Below are 26,674 nucleotides of genomic sequence, written 5' to 3'. Positions count from 1 at the left end.
CCAGACCAGTTGGTCTCCAGCCTTACTCCTGTCCTCCATTTACTAACCATTTCCTAAACAACAGCATTTTTGAAAAACCCTCCAATGGCTTCCTTCTCCCTGAAAAATCACTCCTGTGTGTGTCCCAGTACTGTTCCTAATGTTCTCCAACAATGTGGTCCTATACTCTGGATCACCCTTTCCCACATGGTCCCGCGTGCAGTGTCTTCAGACTGCTACTCAGTGCCATCTGGCAGCGGTCTTCCTGCATGGTATTCACAATGGGACTTGCTCCACCAACCTTGTTGTTTGTCTTAGTAGGTACCACCAACAGACCAAGTACAGACTTCTTTCTTTTCTTGACCTCTCCACTTTAACTCCAAAGAATGTACATCCCATGAAAGCAGTGACTTAGTTTTTGTTGTGTCCCCAAATCCCCTAAACAATGCTTGCACAGAGTAGATATGAAACTGACAGAACCCTAAATATCACTCAGGCCAGCAACCAGGCAAAAGAGGCTGATCTTCCAGAGGTAAAGAGGAGAGACAATTGGTTTATTTGTAACAAGGAGTAAAAACTTTGCATTTCTCTTCTCTCTTCTGGTGCCAGCTGAACCACGGTACAGTGGATGACAACGCACAAGAATTCCCTTACTGCTTGTGGAAATGTGAAGATGCCTGAGTTGTTCAACTTGCAATTTACTGTTTTCTAGACAGACGTGCCAACTGTTGTGCTTTCCGGGGTATCAGTGGCTGCCACAGTCTCCTTCTTGTCTTCAGGTTTCATGGCAGGAAACAGAAGCACTTCCTACAGGAGGTAAGAATGCACTGGGTGCTAAGTATTCAGAATACATCTTTATAGTTATTCACTCACTGTTTTGGCCTTTATTGATACCACTCAAATCCAGAGGTCTGTATCTAGCGGTTGTAAAGACAGTGTGTCCTTTCCCTTTGACCCAGTTCCCTCCCAGGTAGAGGAAGGAAAAGAAGGGTGCACATCAATGTCTGCGGCATCGTGTCCAAGTTCCAATGAAATCGATGTCCTCATCCGTAAGAACGAGGCACTGTGCGTTTCCACATCTCATGGGGCTGACTTAAGTGAAATAAGATAATGCATGTGGAAAGCTTAGCACCTTCTAGATCCTTAAGAAATGCCATCATTAGCATTCCCTCTGCCTCAGGCAGAAATACCCCAAATCCCAGAAGGCCAGACACCAACCCCTGCCCTGTGTAGCAGTGTCTAACTCCTTTGCCCATTCCTCTGCCAACCCAAAGCCCTTTCTTTACTTCCCAGGCTCCTAAGCCCCACCCGCAACACAATGGAACCTCAGAGCAGCATGGAGGGCTGCTACGCACCTTGATGTTATTGGAGTCGGTAAGAAACATGGTGAGGCGGTCGATGCCCATGCCCCAGCCAGCTGTGGGGGGCAGCCCATATTCCAGGGCGGTGCAGAAGTTCTCATCTATGAACATTGCCTCATCGTCACCAGCAGCCTTGGCCTACGAGAGGAAGGAGAACCAAAGCATTCCTCCAGGACACCTTTGTCCAAGTGAACACATCACATGTTCAAAGACACATCATCAGCACAGGGTTCCCGACACTTCAGCCTTGCTGAGACAAGACGTTTAAAAGATATAGAAAGCTGGAACTGATAAAAATCTATCTCAGAACAGGCCAACTGTGCTGAGGTAAAACACCTTCCTGGCATGGGGCTCTGGGACCCAGTGAGACATATTCTCACCACTGTGATGATCCTTCTATTTCCTCAAAGGACTCAGCATGGCAGGGGTCCTGTAGGCAGCCATTTGGGTTTTGTCTACTTCATTTATTTTTATCTGCTCTCACCCTCAATAAATGAACCATGAAAGAAAAATAATGTATTAAGGCAAATGAACTCTCAAGGCAAGTGCCCTGCTCCCCATACAAGCAGCTTTGACTAAGTTCCTCTTGCACTGTCCAGTCAAAACCATCCACGGGGTTGGAGCAGCGGCACAGCAGGCTAATCTTTCGTTCTGTGGTGCCTGCATCCCATGTGGGCACTATTTCATGTTCTGGCTGCTCCACTTCCCATCCAGCTCTCTGCTTATGGCCAGGGAAAGCAGTGGAGGTTGGCCCCACGTGGGAGACCCAGCAAAAGCTCCTGGCTTCAGATCAGCTCAGCTCTGTCCTTGTGGCCATTTGGGAAGTGATTCAGTAGATGTAAGATCTGTCTCTTTTCTCTTTCTCTCTCCGTAACTCTTTCAAATAAACAAATTTTTAAAAACACAACAAAACCAACAAAGAAGCAGGCCACGTCTTCCTCAGATGTCCACTGCTTCATCTTTTACTCCTGATGAGCTCACCGAGAATCCAGTTAACAGAAAAAGAGCTAAGGCTGGCATTTCCTGGTGAGTAGGTAGGTGCACTGATGAATCACATGCCTTGGCTTGACACTCCCACCTACCTTGGCCTGTTCTTCAAACAGCTGTCGCTGCCGCACTGGGTCATTCAGTTCTGTGTAGGCATTGCACACTTCCTTCTTCATGACAAACAGCTCGAAGCGCTCCGTCAGACCCTCCTTAGAACGATGCCTGAGGAAACCAAAGAGGAAGCTGACTATCCAACATCTGATGTAAAGATTCCTGAAGTTGAGAGGACTTAAAAAGTTTTACTGATTCCAACATGAAGCCTATGTGTATTGACACATGGCAAGGAGCCAGAGACAAGGGATGGAGATTGAAATAGATCTTCCCAACTAGCAGTTGGTGGACTGCTCACACACCAAGCCACACCTCTGCACTCTTCCCACTCAGCCTCTGAGCTGGCTGCAAGATGCATCACTCAGAGGCTTTCTCTGGGTTGTCATGCTAAGGAATCCGCTGCCATGGAAAGGAATCCTGGGCTATGCTGCCAGTGACATCGTGCAAAGAGGCCTGCAGGACAAGGGAATCTAAGTGACCTGGCAGACTTCCCAGGTGACAAGATATTCGCTGTCCAGCAGTGATGGACTTGGTACATGGAACCAATAATCACACTCATGGACTACTGACTGGTGCTCAATAGTCAAAGTTAATTCGTAGCATCAGGCTTTTACAAACTGAGGGTCACATAGGATAAGGGAGGAGGGCTTGAGGAATTTATGTATCAACAACAAGGAGTTGACTTGAAATTCCTATAAGCCTATCTATAGATCCATCAATTGTTTCCACACCCTTGCCTGGAAGTAGCTCTTTTTGTTTTGTAATATCCAATCAATTATCTTCCTACAACAAGAGCCACCTTGCTCTACAGCCAACAGCATATAGAGCAGAAAGGGCGGCCCACCAATCCACAAACTGTTGAACAGAAGTGGTCTTAAACCACTAAATTTTGGTGTTGCTATAAACCAATTGGGAAAGGAGACACCATGCTTTATCTTACCATTTAGCCAAAGGGCTCATGATCTGCGGGTGATCACAGATAAACGTGGGATTGATGCAGGTCACTTCCAGGAACTCGCCTACAAGCTTAATGAGAAAGCACAGCAGAGGCAGATTATCACTTCTGATCTTGCCAACCTACCCAGATGACTTGGGCACCTACCCAGAAGGCTATACCACTGCTTTTCAACAGCTGGAAAGTGTTAACCGAGATAATAAACATGAAATGGTTGTTTCAGTTTACTATGATAGTTGTTTTATTCCTCTCTTTAGGGTTTTCCTATGCAGCTGTAGAAACCCAGTCTTCCCAGTTGGACTCGGGGGCTGGTAGGCACTTTATGAGGACATGCATGCTAAGGGCGGAGCTGCTCACCTTATCAAGAAGCCTGGCTGTGGTTCGAGGTGGGGGGCACTCAACACCTTTTGCCACACAGATATCATCAAGAATTCTGCGAGTTTCTAAGACACAAAAGTACAAGTTAGGACAGGAAACATAAAATGAGGCCTAGTAAAAATGTATATAGAGAATACTTCCTGTCAACTCTAGTTATGACCCAATCAAATTCAGAAAACAGAAAGAAGGCTCAAATGATGGAGGGGTGTGTCACTTTACCTTCAGTTTCAAAGAGGTGAGTTTCTGGCAGCTTCATGCCCAGGGCTTTTTCAAGCTCCTCTACCATGCTGATTCTCCGGAAGGGTGGGGTGAAGTCAATCTCATAGGCTTGGCCTTCTGGGCCTTCAGGGTGATAGGTGACCTTGTAACCACCTGTAACATGCTTCACCATGCCTAGAAGAAAAGCCAGGCATTTTATGCAGACAGACCACAAGAAATTCCTCTGAAAGCAGCACACAAGACAAGTGAACAAGATGAAAGAAGTCACCTGAAATCAGCTTTTCTGTGATTTCCATGAGATCATGATAGTCTGCGTAGGCCATGTAGAACTCACAGGTGGTGAACTCAGGATTGTGAGTCAAATCAATTCCTTCATTTCGGAACTGGCGTCCAATTTCATATACCCGGTCAATGCCACCAACGACCAGCATCTAGCAACAACACATGGTGATGGCTATGGTTATGGCAGCCAGTCTTACTTTAGCAGCCCTGGGAAGTTTCTGTCTACAGATGCCCTTAGTTTTCAGAGTTCAGGCATGCGCTCAGCCCATGGTGAAATGCTGAACAACCTTTAGACCTTTCTAGTGGAAATATGTCCTTGCCTGGCTGTCCAGGAATGCTGGACACTCTCCCCGTCTTGGGTGTTTCCCACCTTGAGTCTCAGAGCTGTGAGACTTCAGCATGGAAGCTAGTGAAAGAAGGTTGAAATCCTGCACAGGAAATGCTCTGGCAAAGAGGGTTGGCATTATGCAGCTTTTACAGGCAGTGCCCTGTCTGTAGAGCCAGGGTTATGGGCTGTGCTGTCTAAAGATGGAAAAGATGCTGGAGTCTCCATGCAAATATTCCAGTGATGTGACTCAGAATTAATTCATTTATGTGGTCTCTAAGCCTGATACACTATTTATCATGGTTTGGATATGACGTATGGAATGCCTGCTCATCGGTGTGGCAACATTGGCAAGTGGAAGGACCTTTAATCACCTACCAGAGAAGGTGATTTCATCACTGAGGGTGCTGTCTCCAGAGGGGATTAAATGGGGGACCAGTGAGTTCTGTCAAGGGCTGTTATAGAAGGACAAGACTGGCTCTTTCCTCTCTGGCTTCCACTCTTGCCAGGTCTCTCTCTCACATGCTCTCACCATGGTATCTGCTACAATGTGATGCAACCAAGGGGGATTCACCAGAGACTAAACAAATGGGACCACCTGATCTAGACTTCAGTATCCTACACGGCGAGCTAAATAAAACCCTTTTCTTTTACAGATCCTAACCATAGGCATTTTGTTATAGCAATGGAAAATGGTCCAGGGCCCAGTGGCATGGCCTAGCGTGGTGGTTGAAGTCCTCGTCTTGCACACCTGGGATCCCATATGTGCGCTGGTTCTAATCCCAGCAGCCCCGCTTCCCATCCAGCTCCCTGCTTGTGGCCTGGGAAAGCAGTCGAGGATGGCCCAAAGCCTTGAGACCCTGCACCCATGTGGAAGACCCAGAAAGAAGTTCCTGACTCCTGGCATCTGACTTTGCAATAAAAATAAATAAATCTTAAAAAAGAAAAAAAAAAATGGTCCAACACTTTGATTCTCCTAGAGATTGAGAACTTCCTTATATCATTGGAGAAACTTGATTAAACTATTTATAATTAAGTCTATTCCTGCAACTAATATTCTTTAAATTATTTATTTATTTATTGGAAAGGCAGATTTACAGAGAAAAGGAGAGACAGAAAGATTTTCCATCTGCTGGTTCACTCCCCAAATAGCCACAATGGCTGGAGTTGAGCTGATTTGAAGCCAGGAACTGGGAACCCTCTTGAGGTCTTCCATGCAAGTGCAGGGTCTCAAGGCTTTGAGCCATCTTCCCCTGCTTTCCCAGGTCATAAACAGAGAGCTGGATGGAAAGTGGAGCAGCCAGGACATGAACCAGTGCCCATATAAGATCTGGTTGCTTGGAGGTGGAGGATTAGCCAACTGAGTCATTGTGCCAGGCCTGAAACTAAGACTCTTGAGTAAGTCTTCTATTTGGTGATTTGAAAATAAATCTTCACAATGATTTGATATGAATTATCTTATTTTGAATTTGCAGAGAGATTTAAATTCTTTCTCTACAAAAGACTAAAGACGGATATCACCTGAAGTTCTAGCAGAGTTACAGGTACCTCTATACCTAAGAAAGCTAACTCCCTTGCACACTGCCCTGTATCACTCTACTGATCTTGCAGAGAAATTCTGTGTTATAGTCACCAGCCTGAAGATTCAGAATACTCTTAGTTATTTTAGTCTCACTGTTCTTATTTCTGATTATGCCTTTCTAGCCAATGGTTTTCCAGTCTTCTGCTTTTCTACTAGAACAGGATGTCTTATTACTGATTACCTTGTGGTAGAGTTCTGGAGCAATTCTCATATATAAGTTCATGTCCAGCTCATTGTGGTAAGTGATGAAAGGCTTGGCCACAGCTCCCCCTGGAATGATGTTCATCATGGGAGTTTCAATCTGAAGAAGACAGGGAGAAATGCTTAGTCCTCAGACAAGCAAAGACTTTGGGACAACACAGGCTTTACAGGTAGCACTGTCTGATCATGTTACATCCTAAAAATAAAAGTTGCTGAGTTCGATAATGATGTGCAAGTGCCTGACTAAAATGATAGCTCCTGTTAACCCCAAACACCACTAACACACTACCATGCATTTTTACAAGCTGACAGTGGGATGACTCTAAATGAATTCAATTTTTTTTGAGTATAACTTAAACATGTATAGATGTTTACTCAGTGTGCAAAATATGCTTGCTTATATGCATAGTAAATTGCAAGGAAGGATATATATCAAAGTTTCAGAAGGGAAATTAGATGGGAGAAGTAAAAGGGTAATTTTAGTTCTGCTTTTTTTACTTATTTCTTTAGTATATGATTTTGATTCAAATAAATACCTATAAAGATTGATATGTATTTAAAATTTATTTATTTCAACGTTAGCGATATTGAGAGGGAAGGAACAAGATTTTCTATTAGCCATTTCACTCCTCGGATGGAGACAACAGCCAGGTCTCCCAAATGGGTGGCCTGGGCCCAAACATGTGGGCTGTCTCCTGCTACTTTTCCCAGGCCATTAGCAGGGAGCTGGATCAGAAGTGGAGCAATGAAACACCAACTGGCACCCATATGGAATACCAATGTCACAGGTAGTGGTTTTCCCCACTATGCCATGACCCTGGCTCCTAAAAATATTTTTTTTAATGTTACAAAAATAAGAAAAAAGGCAGAATGTAGACATGGCAAGAAAGAGGACATTCTCAGGAAGTGTGAGGCATATTGAAGCAGGATGTGGCTCTGAAAAGCGAATGGGTAGGAAGGGAGAAGCAGCAAGGCCATGCCTAGGAAGCAACTGTGTGTCACCTCTAGGAATCCCAGCTCATCCAAGAAGCTCCTTATATATGTGATGATCTTCGAGCGGATGATGAACTTCTGCCTCACAAAGTCATTCAGGATCAGGTCCAAGTACCTTTGGCGGTACCTGGTTTCCTAAACCGAAAGCGGAAGACAGAAATCACTGACATGTCCAATTCAACAGTATGATGAAAACAAATGGGATGCATCCTGGTGCCAGAGCTAGGAGCTTACCTTGTCTTTGAGGCCAAAGTGAAGATGAGGTAACATATGCAAGCAAGGAGACAGCAGTGTGATCTCGTAGGGGATGATGCTCAGCTCGCCCTTCTTGGTCTTTCCCGGATTCCCCTGTACCCCAATTATGTCTCCTCGACGCAGTTTGTTATTGATATGGATAAATTCTTCTTCTGATTTATAATTCCTGAAAGGATACAAAATGTAATGTAAAACAGTTCCCATTAATAATCACCACTGGTTTTCTTTGGAACCCTCAATCAACTGTTACTATCTAATTAATGTGAACCAGAGAAGAATCTCCCATTCCGGGGCAACTGTCAGAAGAATCACCTTTTAATTCTTTTTTTCTCTATCGTCATGCAAGTTAAGAACAGTCATTACTTTCAGGCGGGCAGATGCCCTTTTCATCATCTTCTCAGTCAGACCCAACCATGTTCCTCTCCTTCTTAACCTAACGTGCAAACACCAGTGGGAAAACAGACCCCGGCAGCCTCTCTCCCCAGCTCAGTACGTACGGCCTATAACCAGGGATTTCTACAAACCTGGAATTGGCCATGACTTGCAACTTGACCCCCTCTCCTCGAAGGTCATAGAAGATGAGCTTTCCTCCAGATGCTCTTTTGGCATGGATCCTACCTATAAAAACAACAGCAAAAATACTGACAATGACAATCAGTGCCCCAGAAGCTCCCTCTCAGGGTGTTTTTTTTTTTTTTTTTTTAATGAAGAACACAAAACCGAATCTTTCTGTAGCCAGGGATCTAAGTCTTGCCTTTGTCTTCATGGCACTGATAACAGCTCAAACCAGCTCACGGTGTATGTGAGGATCTGGTTTTAAAGATACCTACAGAGGGCCCGGCGGCGTGGCCTAGCGGCTAAAGTCCTCGCCTTGAAAGCCCCGGGATCCCATATGGGCGCCGGTTCTAATCCCGGCAGCTCCACTTCCCATCCAGCTCCCTGCTTGTGGCCTGGGAAAGCAGTTGAGGACGGCCCAATGCATTGGGACCCTGCACCCGCGTGGGAGACCCGGAAGAGGTTCCTGGTTCCCGGCTTCGGATCATCGCGCAGCGGCCTGTTGCGGCTCACTTGGGGAGTGAATCATCGGACGGAAGATCTTCCTCTCTGTCTCTCCTCCTCTGTGTATATCTGGCTGTAATAAAATGAATAAATCTTTAAAAAAAAAAAAAAAAAGATACCTACAGAATTTCTGCAGACCCATCACTAGTAGTAGCACTACTTGTGGATCTCACATAGAAACACCAAGCATGGCTGGCACTGTGGTGTAGGAAGCTGCCTCCTGCAATGCTGGCAACCTGCATGGGTGCTGGTTTGCGTGCCAGCTACTCCACTTCTGATCCAACTCCCTGCTAAAACCACCCAGAAAAGCAGTAGAAGAGGGACAGAGAGGAAGGTCCTCCATCAGATGATTCACTCCCCAAGTGGCCACAATGGCCAGAGCTGTGCCAATCTGAAGCCAGGAGCCAGGCGCCTCCTGGGGTTTCCCACGTGGGTGCTGGGTCCCAAGGCCACCGCTAGCGAGCTGGATGGGAAGTGGGGCTGCCAGGATTAGAACCAGCGCCCATATGGTATCGTGGCACATGTAAGGAAGGACTTTAGCTGCTAGGCTACCATGCCAGGCCCAAATAAATGAATCTTAAAAATAAAAACCAAAACCAAATCCCAGAAAATACAACTGGATAAAAATGTAAAATTTACATGGACAACATTTACAACACAATTCTGTGGAAACTCAGTCCCAAGAACTCCCAAATGTGACAAGGGACCCACAAGAGCCTTAGGAACCCGATGCAGGCAGAGACCAGTGGGAGGGACGGAGCATCTGGCAGAGGACAGCAGCTGGCACTGGGTGGGAAGTGACTGTTCCAGGCAGCATTGCAATGAAAAGGTACAAATGGATGCAACAGTATGGCCCATGAGAACTCTCCAGATATCCTTCTATGTTCCCTACTATGACTAGGCTCTGAAAAACTGAACAGCACAAGAAAACAGAGATAAAGCAAAGAGAAGGTCCAATAAGTGGGAAGGGAGAGTCAGGAAATTTCCAAAAGCAGGTTACAACATTTCTGAACACACCACAAACATAACAAAAGATAAAATTATCAAAATCAAGCTTAACATTCAAGAAAGTAATTTTCTATAAAAGCAAGCAACTTTTTAAAAGCACTGAGTTCAACAGCATCAAAGTTGTTATTTTTTAAAAAAAGAAAAAATGGCATCCCTACTGATAAAATGAAGCCATTTTTCTTCTAATGCACATCCCGAGAGGCAGCAGGTAATGGCTGAAGTATCTGAATTGCTATTATCACACACTTGGAAGATCTGCACTGAGTTCCGGGCTCCCAGCTTTGGTCAGGCCCAGGCATGGCGGCTATGGGCACTTGAGAATGAACTATGCAGCAGGGACACGAGCATCATATGTTCCACTTCTAATCCAACTCCCTGCTAACGCTCCTGGGAAAACCGTGGAAGATGGCCTGGGTGGCTGGAGCGCACCTGGATGGAGTTGCAGGTTCCTGGCTTTGGCCTGGCCCAGCCCAGGTCACTGCTAGCATTGAGAGTGAACCAGAGTATCAAAGCTCTCTCTCTTCTTCTGCTGCATACTCTGCCTTTCAAATAACATTGACTAACATCAATACATCAATATGTATTTTAAAAAGAAGGAACCTTTGGGCATTCAGATGTTGGCAGAGGTCATAGGATTATGATAAACAACTTTCTCTCTTTAACTGTTTACATTTTCAATCACTAACAGGTTTAGTGTTACTGGGGTGAGGGTGGAGAAGATGTAACTTTTTAAAATAAGGAAAAGAAGATTCCACCAAAATACTCTTATTCCAAAACAATTATATGCTAGCATAGTCTTGGTGCAAAACTTTCTTAAACCCAAGACTGGAATCCTTGGGAGCCTAAAGCCATGGTTTTTGCTGTAGAACACAGGCCCTGGCAGCAGGCTCACTCCAAGTACCCCTCTTCAGTGCCCTCCCCCGAGTGTGGTGCCAGCCCTCAGGCCTGCTCTACCGCCTTCCATGAACACATAACTTTCCCCTGGCTACCCAAGAGGCCTGCCTGCTGAGAGAGCGCCATGACCTGGCAGGGACTTCCTACCTGCCACCTTCAATGTGATGTCAGTCAAGTGGTCTCCTGGCTGTAGGTGACTGTATTCTTGAATGAAGTGAGTGAGTGAGATGTCCACGTGGAACTTGTGTGGATAGGGGTCTTCCCCGTTGACCTTCAGCTGCTGAACTGCTTGACTGCGGATCTTGTAGTATTGCTGTGTGAGGAAACGGAAGCCATGAAAGGTGAATCTGGTCAGAGCCAGAGCTTACCTAGCAGAGCGTTGTCTTCTGCCTCAGAGTGGCCCCACTATGTCCAATTTTCCTTTAACCAAGCACTCAACACTGCTGAAATCACAGGGTCCAATATGGAGATTTTTGCTTAAAATATGCATGGTGGCCACTTTGAACGATGGTTCAATTGGCTAATCCCCCCACTGCAAGTGCTAGAATCCCATATAGGCGCTTGTTTGTCTCCTGGCTGTTCCGCTTCCCATCAGCTCCCTGCTTACAGACTGGGAAAAGCAAAGAATGGCCCAAAGCCTTGGGGCCTTGCACCTACACCGGAAACCCAGAAGAAGCTCCTGGCTCCTGGGTTTGTACTGGCTCAGCTCTGGCCAATGTGGCCATTTGGGGAGTGAACCAGCAGATGAAAGATCTTTCTCTCCTTTTCTCTGGAAATCTGCCTTCTCAACAACAACAGCAACAACAAATATATATATAAGATTTATACATATTTATAAAGGGAATTATTTATTTGCATAACTATTCTCTTATCCTAGGCCACATGTCAATTTTGCAGCAATGCAGACCCACGGAACACATAAAAGCAAGTATTCTACAGCAGGGGTCAGTCAACATAGCCTTAGGTGTTGGTGACTAAATGTAACTGGTTTTACAAAACCGGGGGTGGGGGGAATATGAAACAAAGGAGAGAAAGAGAGGTGGACCTGGCTTATAGACCTTTATCAACCGAAGTAAACCCAAGGCCACCTCTGGGACAACTCTGAATCAGATGAACCAGTCACTTAGGAGCACTGGATTCTCCCATGCACCTGCTCAGAGTTCAGTCAGGGCCCAGCGGCAGCCCACTCTGACCAAGGCAATGACCCAGCACCCAGCTCCTGTTTATCTTCTGCCACAGCCTCATCCACAGCTCTGCTCACGTCCAGCCACATCGTGGCCCATGTGACTCACGTTCGGGTCCAGGCTCTCTTCCTCAGTACCCACACCGTTGTCCGTGGCATGGTTGGAGACAGCAGTGGCTGCCTGGTTCTGTTGTTTCTCACTGAGCTCTTTCTGCTTGGCCTCTTTCTCTGCCAGCTTCTTCTCAGCTTTGAGGCGTCTCTTCAGCTCACTGTTGGGAAGATGACAGCAACCATTGTCACCGCTACCTGAAGGGTCACTTATCAAAACCACCAGACAGAGGGAAAGACGGCCCATTTTCACTCTGCTTTCGAGTCTCAAGTATTAGGTACCAACTAATGTGAAAATGCACCAGGACAAAGTCCTACACAGCAGCTTCTAGGGTTTCTGGAAAATCAGCAAGATAGGCTTTCCTTGGCCAGGAGTGCCTTGGGAACAGGGATTAATTCTGAGTTGTTGTAGAGGACAAAGTCCTTATAGTACCAGACCTAACGTGGTGAGATAATATCCCTAGGTGGGGCTGCCACATCTCACTCTCCCTCTGCATCTCAGAGGAATGAGGTGGCTCTTAGAGCGCTGGGATACAATCAAAACAACACTCTCGCCAACAAGGCCTCACTGAGTGTGTAAGAGCCTGACTTCGGCAAGAGCAGCTCCCATGAAGCAGCACGGCACAGCGTCAATATTCTACCTTTGCAGTCAGAGTGCCTGGGACTAATTCTGACACACCTAACAATTACTTGGGGAAGTGACTTCTCTCTTCCTACCTGTAAAACGGGAATAAGTAATAGATGCACTCACCAGCTACTGTTGTGTGGACTGAGATAAGGCTAACAAGGGTTGACCCTGACCTTGGCAATAGTTGGCACTCAAATGTACACTGTTCTGAGTGTCCCTCAATACCGTACCACTTCATTCTCTATTACAAGGACAGAAACCCTACAGTTTTGGAAACATTTCTGATTAAATTTATCATGATCCAAATTCTGGATTCTAGTCATCTGAACTCAAAAGGGAAAGCATATTGCATACACCTTTTTTAGTTATTCTAAGTGCAATTTGAAACTGAAAGGTGTATGCAATCTTGAGATCTTCTGCCATGGTTCACTATTACAGAATATTCTAGTTCTGTGGTTGAAGGAATGATCTGTGAGCTCTATAACAGGGTATCCTTTTCTCTCCGAGCTCTTCTTTTATTCCGATCATAAGGGAGGTACCACATTGTCACAGTGCTTTGCCTTTTGAGTGGATCATTTTTAAAGAAGAGCTGGTTCTGATGGCTTCAAAGTAGGCAACTTAATTTCACAAATTCAGTTCAAGTGGGCCCTTAAAGCTATTTAGGATTCAGACAAACTCATTTTCCATTCAATTAAGGTGTCAGTATTTCCAATCAATCCTGAAGATTTCAGGATAGCACTAAGGCTAGAAATCAAATTAATTCCAACAGTTAACAAAACCTCAGCAAGACTGAAAAAGGAAACTAACTGGCATTAGAAATTCTTTGTTTAAACAAGGATTCTACTCTAAGTACTGCCCCAAAATAAGATACGTAAGTCATGTGAAAATTTTACGGAGAAAATCCGATTTTATTCAAAAGAAAATGAGAAAGAACTTGCAGGAGTGGAGCTGTTTCCTGAGCAACAAGCCCAAAGACTTAGCTGTGGGCTTAACAGACACCAAAGCAAGTCAAGAAAGAATTTTGCTCCTAGAGCAATAAAGAAGGTAACAGGCACCAACCTTCTTTTATCAGAAAGTGGCTTGTCCTTGTGATGTGCTGTGAAAGGAGCAAGTTGACACAGCCGCAGTTCCCTCTGACCCCACTCTGCCCCGGAGGTGTGGCGCAGGGACCCCCTAATAAGCCTTAGGGCAGCGTGCACCAACATGGCAGAACACCCTGGAACTAATGATTACCACCACCTAGCAGAAAACACAGAGATGTGGTGTCAGATGGGACAGGCAGAATAAGTGTATCCAACCAGCACCCTTGAGGGTGGGTGAGGGAGACCTTGTTTGTACTAGCCTCCAGTGGCCCCCATTTAACTCCCAGCAACCCTGCAACTGGCACTGTGCTGCGACTGTAACTGACAAGACTCTCACTCCAGGCTATGGAAAAAAGATGCACATCTGAGGCCACATGTCAACAGCAAGACAGTCAATAATCTTACAAGTACAAATGACCACATCTAGAATGTTCCTGAAGCCCCACAGGTGGCAATGGGAGAAATAAAATGAGGAAAATGCAAACTCTAGTTGAGGCTAAAAGCAGCCTACACCAAAACACTTCTGAATCAAAGACAGGACTGGAGTTCTGCAGATGAGGAGGCATGGAGACTTTCAGCAAGACCCTCAGGCTACTTATGTTTAGACACTGTTGACACCAGAAGACAGCAAAAATTACCAAGACCATGCTTTTCACTGTGTTTATGGGGGGGGGGGGCAGGTGGCCTTTCATTTGGGAAAGTGTCAGTTAGAGAAACAGCTAATCTGCTTTTTTTTTTAATTGGGGACAACACCCAGTATAAAATTGTGCTCACTAGAGATTTCAGATCAAAGGAGTTTTAATAACAATTTAAAAAAAAAGGAAATGTGAACCATAAAAATATTTCAGTCTCCGGCCACTAGAGGAACATCAACAACAGATTCTTGCAGACCAGGTGCTGTAGCCCAGGCTGGTGGACACATCCAGCCCGGGGACACCCAGCTATATATACGGTTACAGGCGACTTGAGATCGAAGCTCCAGTACTCTGGATCAGTGCTGGACTTTGCTTTAGGTATGCACACATTAGCCATGTACTTAATTAGCCAGAAACTCGGGTTATTAATCGAAAAACAGACATTAACACTGCTTATACAAGGTGAGATTGCACAGAAAGATTATACAGGTCTAGCACACAAAACCTGCCCAAAAAAGTGACAGGGTGTGTAATCTCAGCAAAGTTAAAAAAGTAACAGAGTAGTTTTTGCAAAGTACTTTAAGACTTTACTCTAAAATGGAAACAATGCTTTCAAGGCACCTGTGACACACAGTCATAAAATTCCCTTACTAGAGCCAGGGTTGAGGTACAGGAGGTCAAGCTGCCTCCTGCGCCCTGCCTCAAATACTGGCTGCTCCACTTGCACCCAAGCTTCCTGCCAATGTGCCAGGGCAGGCAGTGGAAGCCCACCCAAGCCTTGGGCCCCTGCCAACCGCATAAGACACCTGGATGGAATTCTGGGCTCCTGGTTTGGCCTGGGCCATCATGGTAACTTCCCAGAATGAGCCAATGCATGGGATTTCCCTCTCTCTGTAACTGCCTTTTGAGTGAATGAATGAATAAACAACAATATTCAGTTACTGATGAAACAGCCCAAGTCCAGTCAGTCTTCCCCAGTTCCAAACCTTCTGGAGATCTATCCGATCACTCTGATGTATCAAAAAGCAGACTATGATTAGACCACAAAACTGGATTTTTTTCCCCCTAAAATACGTGAAACATAAACACAGGGACACCAAAGGAACCTGCAGTGAATTCCTATCCAAGGACTGCTCACAGCAGTTCCTCAGCATTCAGCAAGATTACAACCCCAAAGCTGGTAAGTTCTGTCCTGCACCACTGCCAAGGTACTATGATGCCTTCTTCTGACCTCGAAGAAAACACTCAAATTACTGTCCCTGTTTTGTGACTCACACGAGGACCCCAGGGTGCGCGGGACTTGGGAGACACTGCGGCTAATCCTGATTTCTAAAACATTGTGGACACACTGGGAAAACCGGGATGGTTAACACCCACGCATCTGATAATTCACTTCAGTCAACATACGTCCTTCCAAAAGAACCCAGAGGGACAGACGCACTCCATCGTTCTAGCATGAACCCCTTTCTGAACACGCACGGCTCAGAACGCCCTGGGCGAGGTGGCCGAGGACACGTTGAGGGCCACTCACACACACACGTGAGGCTACTGAACATTTTTCTCCAACTTGCTCGAGAGGGAGTGGCTCAGTGTTAAAAGAACGCGCTTTGGGGAAGGCGGGAGGAAACGAACGCGGGTACGAAATTCAACTTTCTTCCCTGTCACCTCGCGGTTCCCCCAGGCTAGCAGCTCCTGGCCGTCTCTCGCTCCAGCAGCACAGTAGCAGGGGGGACCCCCAGCCCTGACCCCATCCCGTCTCCAAGGCCAACCCCCGATCTCCAGCCTCCGGCCCCAGGGCATCAAGGGGAATGTAGTTTCTCCGGAAGCAGCCGCTGCGTCCCCCAACATGTGCGTCCCCACCACAGCCCGCAGTTCGGCTCCCGGCACAGCCTCCTGGACCAGACCCTCCGGACGCTTCTCAGCCTACACTCCTGGACCACCAGAGCTTTCACGATCCACAGCCACACTTACTTTTTGCTCAGTTTAGGCTCGCCATCCACGTTCACCTCCGCCGCTTGCACAGCGGCCATCTTTCCCCGAGGGCCTGACCCAAAAGTGACGAACAGGAGGGAGGCTGCCTGACGATTTCCAGGTCAGGGCGTGAAGCCCCGCCTCTTCCGGGTGTGAGAGGGGGCCGGCGTGCCGAGGCGGGGCCTGCGCAGACGTGCTGCTGGGTTTGGCGATCGCTGTCTGTGGTGGCGGTAGTCTGCGGTGGCAGCAGCTGGCTTCCCTGTCACCCCGGCGGTGACAGACATGGCGGAGGCGATGGATTTGGGCAAAGACCCCAACGGGCCTACCCATTCCTCGACTCTGTTCGTCCGAGAGGACGGCAGCTCCATGTCGTTCTACGTGCGGCCTAGCCCGGCCAAGCGCCGGTTGTCCACGCTCATCCTGCACGGCGGCGGCACCCTGTGCCGAGTGCAGGAGCCCGGGGCCGTGCTGCTGGCCCAGCCCGGGGAAGCGTTAGCTGAGGCCTCGGGCGACTTCATCTCCACGCAGTACATCCTGGACTGCGTGGAGCGCAACGAGAGGCTGGGGCTGGAGGCCTATCGGCTGGGCCTGGCCTCCGGAGCCGGCCAGGGCACAGACGCCAAGCCCGGGGCTTCGGTTGAGGGCGCGGCGGCGGAGCCCGAGCCGCAGCCTCTCGCCGGCCGGATCGCCTTCACGGACGCGGACGACGTGGCCATCCTGACCTACGTGAAGGAAAACGCCCGCTCTCCCAGCTCGGTGACCGGCAACGCGCTGTGGAAAGCGATGGAGAAGAGCTCGCTCACGCAGCACTCGTGGCAGGCGCTCAAGGACCGCTACCTGAAGCACCTGCGGGGCCAGGAGCACAAGTACCTGCTGGGAGACGCCCCCGTGAGCCCCTCCTCACAGACGCTCAAGCGGAAGGCTGAGCAGGACCCGGAGGCCGCGGATAGTGGGGGTGAGGGCTGCGGCGGCGCGGGGTGCGGGTGGGTGGGTGGGAGTGGGGAGTGCGGGTTACAGATGTGTGCCTGGGAGGGGGCGCGGCTGCGAGGTGCGGATGGGTGCCTCGGAGGGGGTGGTTGAGAAGTCTCAATGTGTGCCTTGGCAGGGGGCATGGCTGGGGGTCCGGGTTTGTACCTGGGAGAGGGCACATCTGTGGGGTCCAGGTGGGTGCCTGGGAGAGGGCGCGACTGAGGGGTCCAGGTGGGTGCCTCAGAGTGGGTGCGCGAGTGTGGGGTCCGAGTGGGTGCGTGGGAGGGGGCGTGGCTGCGGGGTGCGGGTGGGTGCATGGGAGTGAGGATGCGGCTGCATACTCTTCTCGACGCTGTCAGAAGTCCATTTTGACACTTAGGCTACCTTTCGCTGCCACTCCTGCCTGGGATTTTGGGGTGCATTCGCACCATTTTCTCCTCTCCCTCCTTTTCATCTCTTTTCCTAGGAACTAGGGTTTGACTAGGGTTGTGTACAGAGAAACCTCCCAGCCTTGCCCCTTACCAGCTACCCAGTTTTCTCCTCATCAGCAATGGGGTAACTGACTTCTCACAGAGGTTTCTTTGGGGAAGAGGGCCGATTTTCTCCTGCTTTGAAGTTGATTTGAAAGTGTGCCAGGCCAGTTTTTACTTGGGCTATGGTCGGTTTGGGAAGGTCTCCTCCTGGCCCTGCTTGTTTCTGATCTGGGAGTTTCTGCTCTGTAAGCAGTTGAATTTAAAGTTGGAAGGCTGGTGTGGTTAGCACCAGGCGCCCAGCTAGGCTTGGGTTGCACCTGGTGTTGACAGCTTGTGACAGATCCTTTTATATACTGAGGCAGGCTGCCCCTCCCCCCTCCCTTTCCTCACTCTTCATTCAAGAAGTTTGGGGAAGTATGGTGTGTTTCTCTTATCCAGCATGCTTGTTAGGAAGTTTGGAAAAGTGACATTTGAGATTGTCCCATTCACAGGTGCTTGAGTGCCAGACACTTGGGCTTTGGGGATCTAACAGAGACATCCATTGCTTTCTAGAGAACATTGTAATAAATGGATTTTTTTTAAATTGCTCAATTTTGATAATCTTTACATAGTTGATTAGGGCACAAAGGGTCAAGGGCTACAGGAAAGTGGGTAAGACTATTGTTTCCACATTATTTGCAATAAATGGATTTTTAAGCAGAGTTAATTCAAGGCTGTCAGAGGACTGCCCAGAGGGTTATCTGGGAAAGAGTTTTCTCTGTGGAGGGACGACAAGGGAAGGGAGGTATGGTGGTTGTGGAGAGTTCGAGCAGGTGAGGTCAGGGCTAGTTGTGTGCAGGAAGCTGGTCATCACGTGGGGAAGCCCTTGCACTTAAGTCACTGAAGTCTGGGCCACTGGCAAGCTGTCTGGAATTTAGAATAGAATTAAGCTAGGTTCAACTTATCTAACAAAATGTTTGTTAAAAAGAAATGAACATTTTTATTTAGAAATTTGTGCATGTGTAGTTTTTTCAAGTTAATTGTTAATATTTTTCAGATGTATTTTTTTTTTTTGAGCAAAACAAGATTTATTTACCAGAAACCTCCTGCCACAGTGTGGGGAGCAGGACTCCAAGAGTGGAAGACCCAAGAACTTGTCAAACTAAGGTCTTCTAATTACAACTCAGGGAACAAGCAGAAGGTGGGGGCTAAACCCAGCAGAGGGCCAGAACTGAAATCCTCTGAACTGCCGATTGTAATTTGCATTATAAGCAAAGGCTTTATGGCTATACTACATAAAGATCTCAACACGTAAAAAGTTAGTGGGCCACAGTTCAGCAAGCAAAACAGCAAGGGCCATAGACAATTAAAAGTTATTAAGTCTCATAAGATTTTTTTGTTAGAAGATTTATTTTTGTTGCAAACTCAGATATACAGAGAGGAGGGGAGACAGAGAGGAAGGTCTTCCGTCCAATGATTCACTCCCCAAGTGGCTGCAATGGCTGGAGCTGAGCCAATCCAAAGTCAGGAGCCAGGAACCCCCTCCAGGTCTCCCACGCGGGTGCAGGATCCCAAAGCATTGGGCCGTCCTTGACTGCTTTCCCAGGCCACAAGCAGGGAGCTGGATGGGAAGCAGGGGCACCGGTTCTAATCCCGGGATTAGAACCGGTGCCCATATGGGATCCTGGCACATTCAAGGTGAGGACTTTAGCCGCTAGGCCACCGTGCTGGGCTCAGATCTTTTTAATCACTAATACTAATACTGCAATTCCTGTCAGTTTTTTTTTTTTTGCAGAGATTTTTTTTTGTTATTACTGTGGCAAAGATTTAAAATGCAATTTGAGAAGAGTTTGCTAAATAGTGCTGTACTATGATATTTAACAGTTGAAATTAAGAATTATGGAAAGAAATGCAAAGTACATTATCATATATATAGACACTTTTTAATGTTAGTGTGATGATAGTCATGACATTGAAGACACAGACTAGAGAAAGTCTTATATATTTGATTATTTAAAAATTAAAATTTCTGGTGGCAAAGCCAGAAGGCAAACAAAAAATACTCCTGTTAAATTGTGATAGACTTGGTTTCCTTACTGTCCAGAGAGCTCTCAGAAGTCTGTAGGTAAAAGGAAAACTAATAGAAAAATTAGCAAATAAGATGGGATGGAAAGTTCCCAGAAAAGGAAATAAAGGATCAATCAGCATATGCATATTTTAGCAAACAAAAGTATATCAGACTCTTAGCAGAGTACTGGATTTATTTGTAAGAAAAGTAATTCAGAATAAGGAAATGTCATATTTTATCTATAAAACTGGCAAGATTAACAAAATGGATAAGATGACGAGGCATAGGAAAACAACTAAACTTCTCCCTTGTCAGGAACAGCAAGTTGGTACGGTTCTTTGGTGGACATTTGGGCAGCCTGACAGCATGGGTATTCTCTTGGAGCACTGTAGGCCTACTTCCAGGAATTTGTCCTGCAGGAATGTTCGAGTACTGGAGAAGTGTTGAGTCCTCCTGTTACCGGAGCCTTCCTCTGCTCCTCTCCTGGAGACAACCACTCTTAACCCCTTGTCTGCTATGCATTCCTTTTGGTCACAGTAGTACTGTTACACTACTGGGCATCAGTTTGTTCTGAAGTTTACTTGATTAACATAGTGGCTTATTAAGATCTTTCTGTAAATTTGACTTTCCGAAGAAATACATAATAAATCTAAGAGGGCCCGGCGGCGTGGCCTAGTGGCTAAAATCCTCACCTTGAACGCCCCGGGATCCCATATGGGCGCCGGTTCTAATCCCGGCAGCTCCACTTCCCATCCAACTCCCTGCTTGTGGCCTGGGAAGGCAGTCAAGGACAGCCCAGTGCGTTGGGACCCTGCACCCGCATGGGAGACCTGGAAGAGGTTCCAGGTTCCCGGCATCGGACTGGCGCGCACTGGCCCGTTGTGGCTCACTTGGGGAGTGAATCATCGGACAGAAGATCTTCCTCTCTGTCTCTCCTCCTCTCTGTATATCCGACTTTGTAATAAAAATAAATCTTTAAAAAAAATAAATCTAAGAAAAAATAAATTATTAAACATTCATGTCATATGTTTTTACCATTCTGAATCAAAAACAGATGTCTTCTAAAAAAATACTGAGTGTAGGCCTAGTCTTGGACCAGATCTCAAAATATTTTTGGTTTATGCAAAAACACTAATTTATGCTGTTCTCTTAAATAGAACCGCAGAATAAAAGAACTCCAGACTTGCCCGAAGGAGAGTATGTGAAGAAAGAGGTAAAAGAGAATGAAGGAACAGTCAAAACAATGCTTATGGAGACTACACGGGAGTTTGAGGAGGCTGTGGTATGTTGATGGAGATTTATTTATGTATCTTTTCTCTACTTCCATTATTTGAAACTGTTTATTCCATCTACTCTTTTCATCATCTAAGGCCAAGGAGGGTAAGAGAAATTCAAGACAGGAGGAAAAAATGGGAAGGAGGAGTCATCTGTGCCTCGGGTATGTTCTGAAGCTTTGTTGTGCAAAGGCTTTGGATTTAGCAGGACGATTTGAGGAGAAGAAACAAGAATGATGGTAAAATTTAAATAGTATATGTTGAAAACTTTTTTTCTATCCTTTTAAAAAAGTTTTTATTTTTGATGATGTTTACATAGTTGATTAGGGTGGGAAGGGTCCAGGATTAGGGGAAAAAAGGTGAGACAATGGTTTCCAAATTTTCTTTTTCTTCTTCCTGTATCCAGGGGAAGTGGAAGCTGCACCCAGCCTCCCAGCCACCTCAGTATTGGAGGATGTGGAACGGCCACCCAATGTTATCCCATGGTCCCTAGTGTGGAGCATGCTCTGAGTGCTCAAGTAATTTTGGAAGTTCTGAAATGCTGTTGATTTTGCTGCTCCAAGGATGAGGAAATCCTTCTAAGGTCCATTGGCTGACATAGTCTGCCTTAGAGTCCCTCTTTGGCCAGATATTTGCTGTCAACGCTTGGCTGAGATAGTTGACCAATCTGTTCTACCCTTCTTCCTCTGCTGTTGTACCAGAGGTCATCCATAGGCTCCAATGAACTGCCATACCATGTGCATCTGGGCATGTCGTCCACTGCTCCTTCTCAGTTACTGAGAAGGCCCGGTTCTGACACATGCACTCCATGGTCAGGCCACAGATCCTACGATTCTCCCAATGGTTGGAGTTCTGAGTCCACTGGTTCAGTTTGGGAGATCCCCAAAGAAACCTCATCTGAGGTGATCCAAGACCTGACTCTTGTGTGTGCTTGCCAGTATGGGGTCCAGCTTTGTCTGTGACACACACTGGTAGTTGCAATTGCTGGGCCAGTTCTATTTCCAGCCCCATGTTTTACATAAACCAATGGATACTGCGGCCAGGCCAACTCTTCCTACCACACACTCTGCTCTGACATATGCCAGCAGGAGCTGTGGCCTAGTCAGAGCCCCCCAATAACCCTCACTAGACCTGCCCCTAGACGTGGTTCCTGTGGTTGCCAATGTGCAGCAGACTGGCCCAGTCTGTTCCCCATTGCATTCAGTTCTTGTACACATCAGTGGGCATTGAAGCCTAGCTCAACCCAACCAACCCCTCTATCTAGCCCACACTCATGCAGTGGGCACCACCACCTGTCTAGGCAGGCCTTCTCCAAGCCCTGGCTTTTATGTTCACTGGTAAGAGCTACAGCCCATCAGAGAGGTGCCCATGCCCTGCCCGAGATCTTGCACTTTCCAGTTGGTTCTGCAGTCTAGCTTGACAGGATTTTCCCCCCAGTGCCAGCACTTGCCAGCTGATGCTGTGGCAATGCCCAACCAGCCTGCTCTTACTCTGTTTTGTGCGTGCAGCAGTGGGTATAGTCGCTTAGCCTGACCTGGTCTGCGATAATCCCAGTTCTCATGCTTGCCAGTGGGAACAGTTGCCTGCAGGGGAGGTCTCCACAGTCCCCTTACCGGACTTGCTCCCTCACTACACCCCCAGTCTCACGTGTGCTGGTGGGTGCTGCAGCTCAGTCTGGCATGGCCCACCTTACCTTGGCACTTGCCAACGGGTGCTGTAGTCTGGCCTGGCCTGGTCTCCCCCAGTTCCAGTTTATGCTGACGGGTGCTAATAGCTTATCCCAGCTCAGGCAGCCCTCAGTCCACAGCCCTAATGTAAACTGGCTGGTGTTGCAGCCCAACCCGGGCCACCCTGCACCCTGTCCTGGTTCTTGGATCTGCCAGTGGTGCTATGAACTGGTCCAGCCGGGCCGCCCCCAGACCTGACCAATATGTATGCTGGCTGTGGGTACCATAACCTGGCCTGCTCTGGGCTGCCCCCAGCCTTGGTTCTTGTGCTCATCTGCAGGGATTGCATCCTGACAGAGGAGTTAGTTTGAATACTTTGATTCAATATAAAATTTTCAAAGTTAAGACGGGTTTGTATATATTTTTCCCCTAAGATTTATTTGTTCGAAAGACAGTTAAAGAAAGAAGCAGAGAAAGAGATTTCCCATTCGCTGTTTAACTCTCCCAAATGGCTGCAATGGCTGGAGGTGAGCTAGTCCAAAGCCAGGTGTTGGGAGCTTCTTTCAAGTCTCCTAAATGGATGCAAGGGCTCAAGGACTTAGGCCATCCTGCACTATATTCTAAGACCATTAGCAGGAGCTGGACCAGAGTTGAGCAGAACAGCCAGTACTTTTACCAGCACCCATATGAAATGCCAGCATTGTGGTTGATGGTCTATTACCCATTACACCAGAGTACCAGTACTTGAGTTTAACTTTTTTTTTTAAAGGTTTATTTTATTTTTATTGCAAAGTCAGATATACAGAGAGAAGGAGAGACAGAGAGGAAGATCTTTCATCTGTTGATTCATTCCCCAAACAGCTGCAATAGCCGTGGCTGTGCCAATCTGAAGCCAGGAGCCTGGAGCCTCCTCTGGGTTTCCCAAATGGGTGCAGGCTCCCAAGTCTCTGGGCTGTCCTCAACTGCTTTCACAGGCCCCAGGCAAGGAGCTGGATGGGAAACGGGGCTGCCAGGATTAGAACTGGCACCCATGGAGCCTGGCACGATAGCTTAATGGTTAAGGTCCTCACCTTGAACGCACCAGGATCCCATATGGGTGCAGGTTCTAATCTCAGCAGCTCCACTTCCCATCCAGCTCCCTGCTTGTGGCCTGGGAAAGCAGTCGAGGATGGCCCAAGGCCTTGGGACCCTGCACCCGCGTGGGAGACCTGGAGGAGGTTCCTGGCTCCTGGCTCCTGGCTTGGGATTGGCGCAGCACCGGCTGTTGTGCTCACTTGGGGAGTGAATTATTGGATGGAAGATCTTCCTCTCTGTCTCTCCTTCTCTCTGTACATCTGCCTTTCCAATAAAATAAATAAATCTTTAAAAAAAAAAAAAAGAACTGGCACCCTTATGGGATCCCGGCGTGTTCAAGGCGAAGACTTTAGCTGCTAGGCTACCACACCGGGCCCGAGTTTAATTTTTTTTAATTTATTCATTAATTACATTGTATTACGTGACACAGTTTCATAGGTACTGGGAAACTTTTTTTTTTTTTTAAAGATTTATTCATTTTATTACAGTCAGATATACAGAGAGGAGGAGAGACAGAGAGGAAGATCTTCCGTCCGATGATTCACTCCCCAAGTGAGCCACAACGGGCCGATGCGCACCGATCCCAAGCCGGGAACCTGGAACCTCTTCCGGGTCTCCCACCGCGGGTGCAGTGTCCCAATGCATTGGGCCGTCCTCTACTGCTTTCCCAGGCCACAAGCAGGGAGCTGGATGGGAAGTGGAGCTGCCGGGATTAGAACCAGCACCCATATGGGATCCCGGGGCTTTCAAGACGAGGACTTTAGCCGCTAGGCCATGCCGCCGGGCCCCAGAGTTTAACTTTTTAAAATGTTTTTGTAGGGGTAATCCAGTGGTTAATATCACTACATCCTAAGTTAGAATGCTTGTTGCTGTGTCTTACAAAGCAAACTCATACTTTAATCAGTTAAAACTTTTTTAAAGGTTATTATTTTAATTTTTTCGAAAGGCATAGAGGGACATAGATCTTCCCATCACTGGTTAATTCCCCATATGCTTGCAGCAGCCAGGGCTGGGTTATGGTGAAGGCAAGCACCTGGAATTGGTCTGGATTCTCACATTTTTGGCAGGAACCAGATACTTGAATCCTGAGCTGCTGCCTTCTGGGTTTTAGTAGTAAGCTGGAGTGGAAGTAGAGTAGCTGGGAGTCCAACCAGGGTCCCTGAAATGGTGTGTAGATGTTCCAGGCTCTGGTTTAACCACCGGACCAAGCACCTGCTCGTAATATGGTTTTTCCATGAAGTTTCTGAAGTACCCTCATACGTATGTTTATTCATACATTTTCCCTATTCAGCATGACATCTAATGTTCTCTTGGAAAATTATAGTCATAGAAACACAAATACAAGGCTGTACATTATCACCTGTGTACTCACATGAGTATACACACACATTCAAAAGGCAAGAAGGAGCGCAGCATATTGGAGCAGCTGAAGGAAGTCTAGTTTGTGTGGAATACAGAGGGTGAGGGAGTGGGAGTTAGGAGAGACCAGGTATTGAAAGAGCTCAAGACTTGGTAATTAGGAACTAGTCTTATTCATCATTTTCTCTAGGTGGACGAGAGCCCTGATTTTGAAATACATATCACAATGTGTGATGATGATCCTTCCACACCTGAAGAAGACTCAGAGGTGCAGCCTGATGAGGAAGAGGAAGAAGAGAAAGTTTCTGCGCCAGAAGTGGGAGCTGCCATTAAGATCATCCGGCAATTAATGGAAAAGTTTAACTTAGATCTGTCAACGGTTACACAGGCCTTTCTGAAAAATAGTGGTGAGCTGGAAGCTACTTCCTCCTTTTTAGAGTCTGGTCGGAGAGCTGATGGATGCCCTATTTGGTCCCGACAAGATGACCTAGATTTGCAAAAAGATGATGAAGATACCAGGAAAGCACTGGTTAAAAAATTTGGTGCTCAAAATGTAGCTCGGAGGATTGAATTCCGAAAGAAGTAACTGGCAAGATAAGGAGAAAAGGGAAAATGTGGCAGATGAGACTGTTAAAGAAAATTTTGATATTTGGATTTACAGAGTTCTTACATTGGAACAGACACTTGTCTTCTGCATGGTATTGCCATTGCTCTGTGAGCTGCAGAATTTTTAACCAAGCAGAGCTGTGTAGGAAGATTAAAAAAAAGAAAAATCAAAATTGAATATGTGTTTTTAGAATTGTTCCTGGCAAATATCAGTGTCTATGAAAGGAAAATCTAAACCATTGAGGGGTTGGTTTACATAGTAGTGATCTTTGGTGACACGCTAGGGACAAAGTCAGAGGAGGAAAGTTAGGAGGCATGTGTGAAGAGCCTCTTGCCTTTTGGCAGATGCTCCTGTAGCTTGTGAAATACTCCAAGTCAGTTGTGTAGAATTGTGGAAAGATTTAATTACAAAGCTTTGATTATCACCCCCACCCCCGTGAGCTTTGACTTTACTGCCTTGAGAATTCCATTTTTGCTTTGCTGTCCTTTTCTTCAGTCCCTTCCCAGTCATGTCATGTCTCAAGTATGTTTCTTTACCTACCACTCAAGTTTTGGTTAAAACTGACATGAAGTCCTAAAAAGTCTTCAGAACAACCTTACTGTGTGAATAGTAATGTTTTTTTTAAATTTATTTTGTGCTATAATTACTGCATTAGACTTAAAAATTAGTGGGTCAGTTTCACTTTGTTGCGTTGTTTTTGTTATTGAAAATAAATATAACTTTGAATCTTGTCAACCAGTGTTTTGTTTTGTTGTATACATGAAGCCGTTCGGGTATCAGAACCATAAAGGGACTAACAATTTTAGCTGCTGTTAGTTAGAACTAGCAGAGTCTCATTTTAAAGCTAGTAGGCCATTAGAAAGAGACTAGTTCCTGTGGATGGAGCCAAGACAAGATCTGCAGAACTACGGACAGAAGACGATCACGAAGGGCATGTGTTGCAGCAGGTGTCATGCGGTGACCTTGTGGCTGCCGTTTTCCAGCCTGCAGCCAGCTCTAGGTGAAGCT

General features: G+C 46.7%; 2 protein-coding genes across 3 annotated transcripts; one reads left to right on the top strand and one right to left on the bottom strand.

The window, feature by feature from the left end:
• Positions 1-512: 512 nt before the first annotated feature.
• On the bottom strand, positions 513-16,350 carry KARS1 (lysyl-tRNA synthetase 1). 2 transcript variants are annotated; one of them, XM_058674076.1, is made up of 15 exons: positions 16,197-16,316; positions 13,568-13,747; positions 11,882-12,041; positions 10,737-10,902; positions 8,153-8,246; positions 7,608-7,794; positions 7,383-7,508; positions 6,361-6,480; positions 4,259-4,421; positions 3,991-4,164; positions 3,751-3,836; positions 3,379-3,464; positions 2,423-2,549; positions 1,335-1,478; positions 513-786 (listed from the first exon to the last, which is right to left on the bottom strand). In XM_058674076.1, exons 2-15 carry the CDS (start codon positions 13,711-13,713, stop codon positions 688-690), a joined length of 1,878 nt encoding a protein of 625 aa, XP_058530059.1. In that variant the 5' UTR covers positions 13,714-13,747; positions 16,197-16,316; the 3' UTR covers positions 513-687. The 2 variants fall into 2 exon arrangements, with proteins under 2 accessions (XP_058530059.1, XP_058530060.1); XM_058674077.1 differs by lacking the exon at positions 13,568-13,747 and having other exon boundaries at positions 16,197-16,350.
• Positions 16,351-16,418: 68 nt separating this feature from the next.
• On the top strand, positions 16,419-25,832 carry TERF2IP (TERF2 interacting protein). Its single transcript, XM_012926574.2, has 3 exons — positions 16,419-17,151; positions 20,843-20,967; positions 25,250-25,832. The coding sequence occupies exons 1-3, from the start codon at positions 16,479-16,481 to the stop codon at positions 25,643-25,645; spliced, it is 1,194 nt and encodes a 397-aa protein (XP_012782028.2). The 5' UTR covers positions 16,419-16,478; the 3' UTR covers positions 25,646-25,832.
• The last annotated feature ends 842 nt before the right edge of the window (positions 25,833-26,674 follow it).

This window comes from Ochotona princeps, chromosome 16 (assembly GCF_030435755.1).
Source record: "Ochotona princeps isolate mOchPri1 chromosome 16, mOchPri1.hap1, whole genome shotgun sequence".
Taxonomy (NCBI): domain Eukaryota; kingdom Metazoa; phylum Chordata; class Mammalia; order Lagomorpha; family Ochotonidae; genus Ochotona; species Ochotona princeps.
This window is presented reverse-complemented; position numbering and strand designations above follow the sequence as displayed.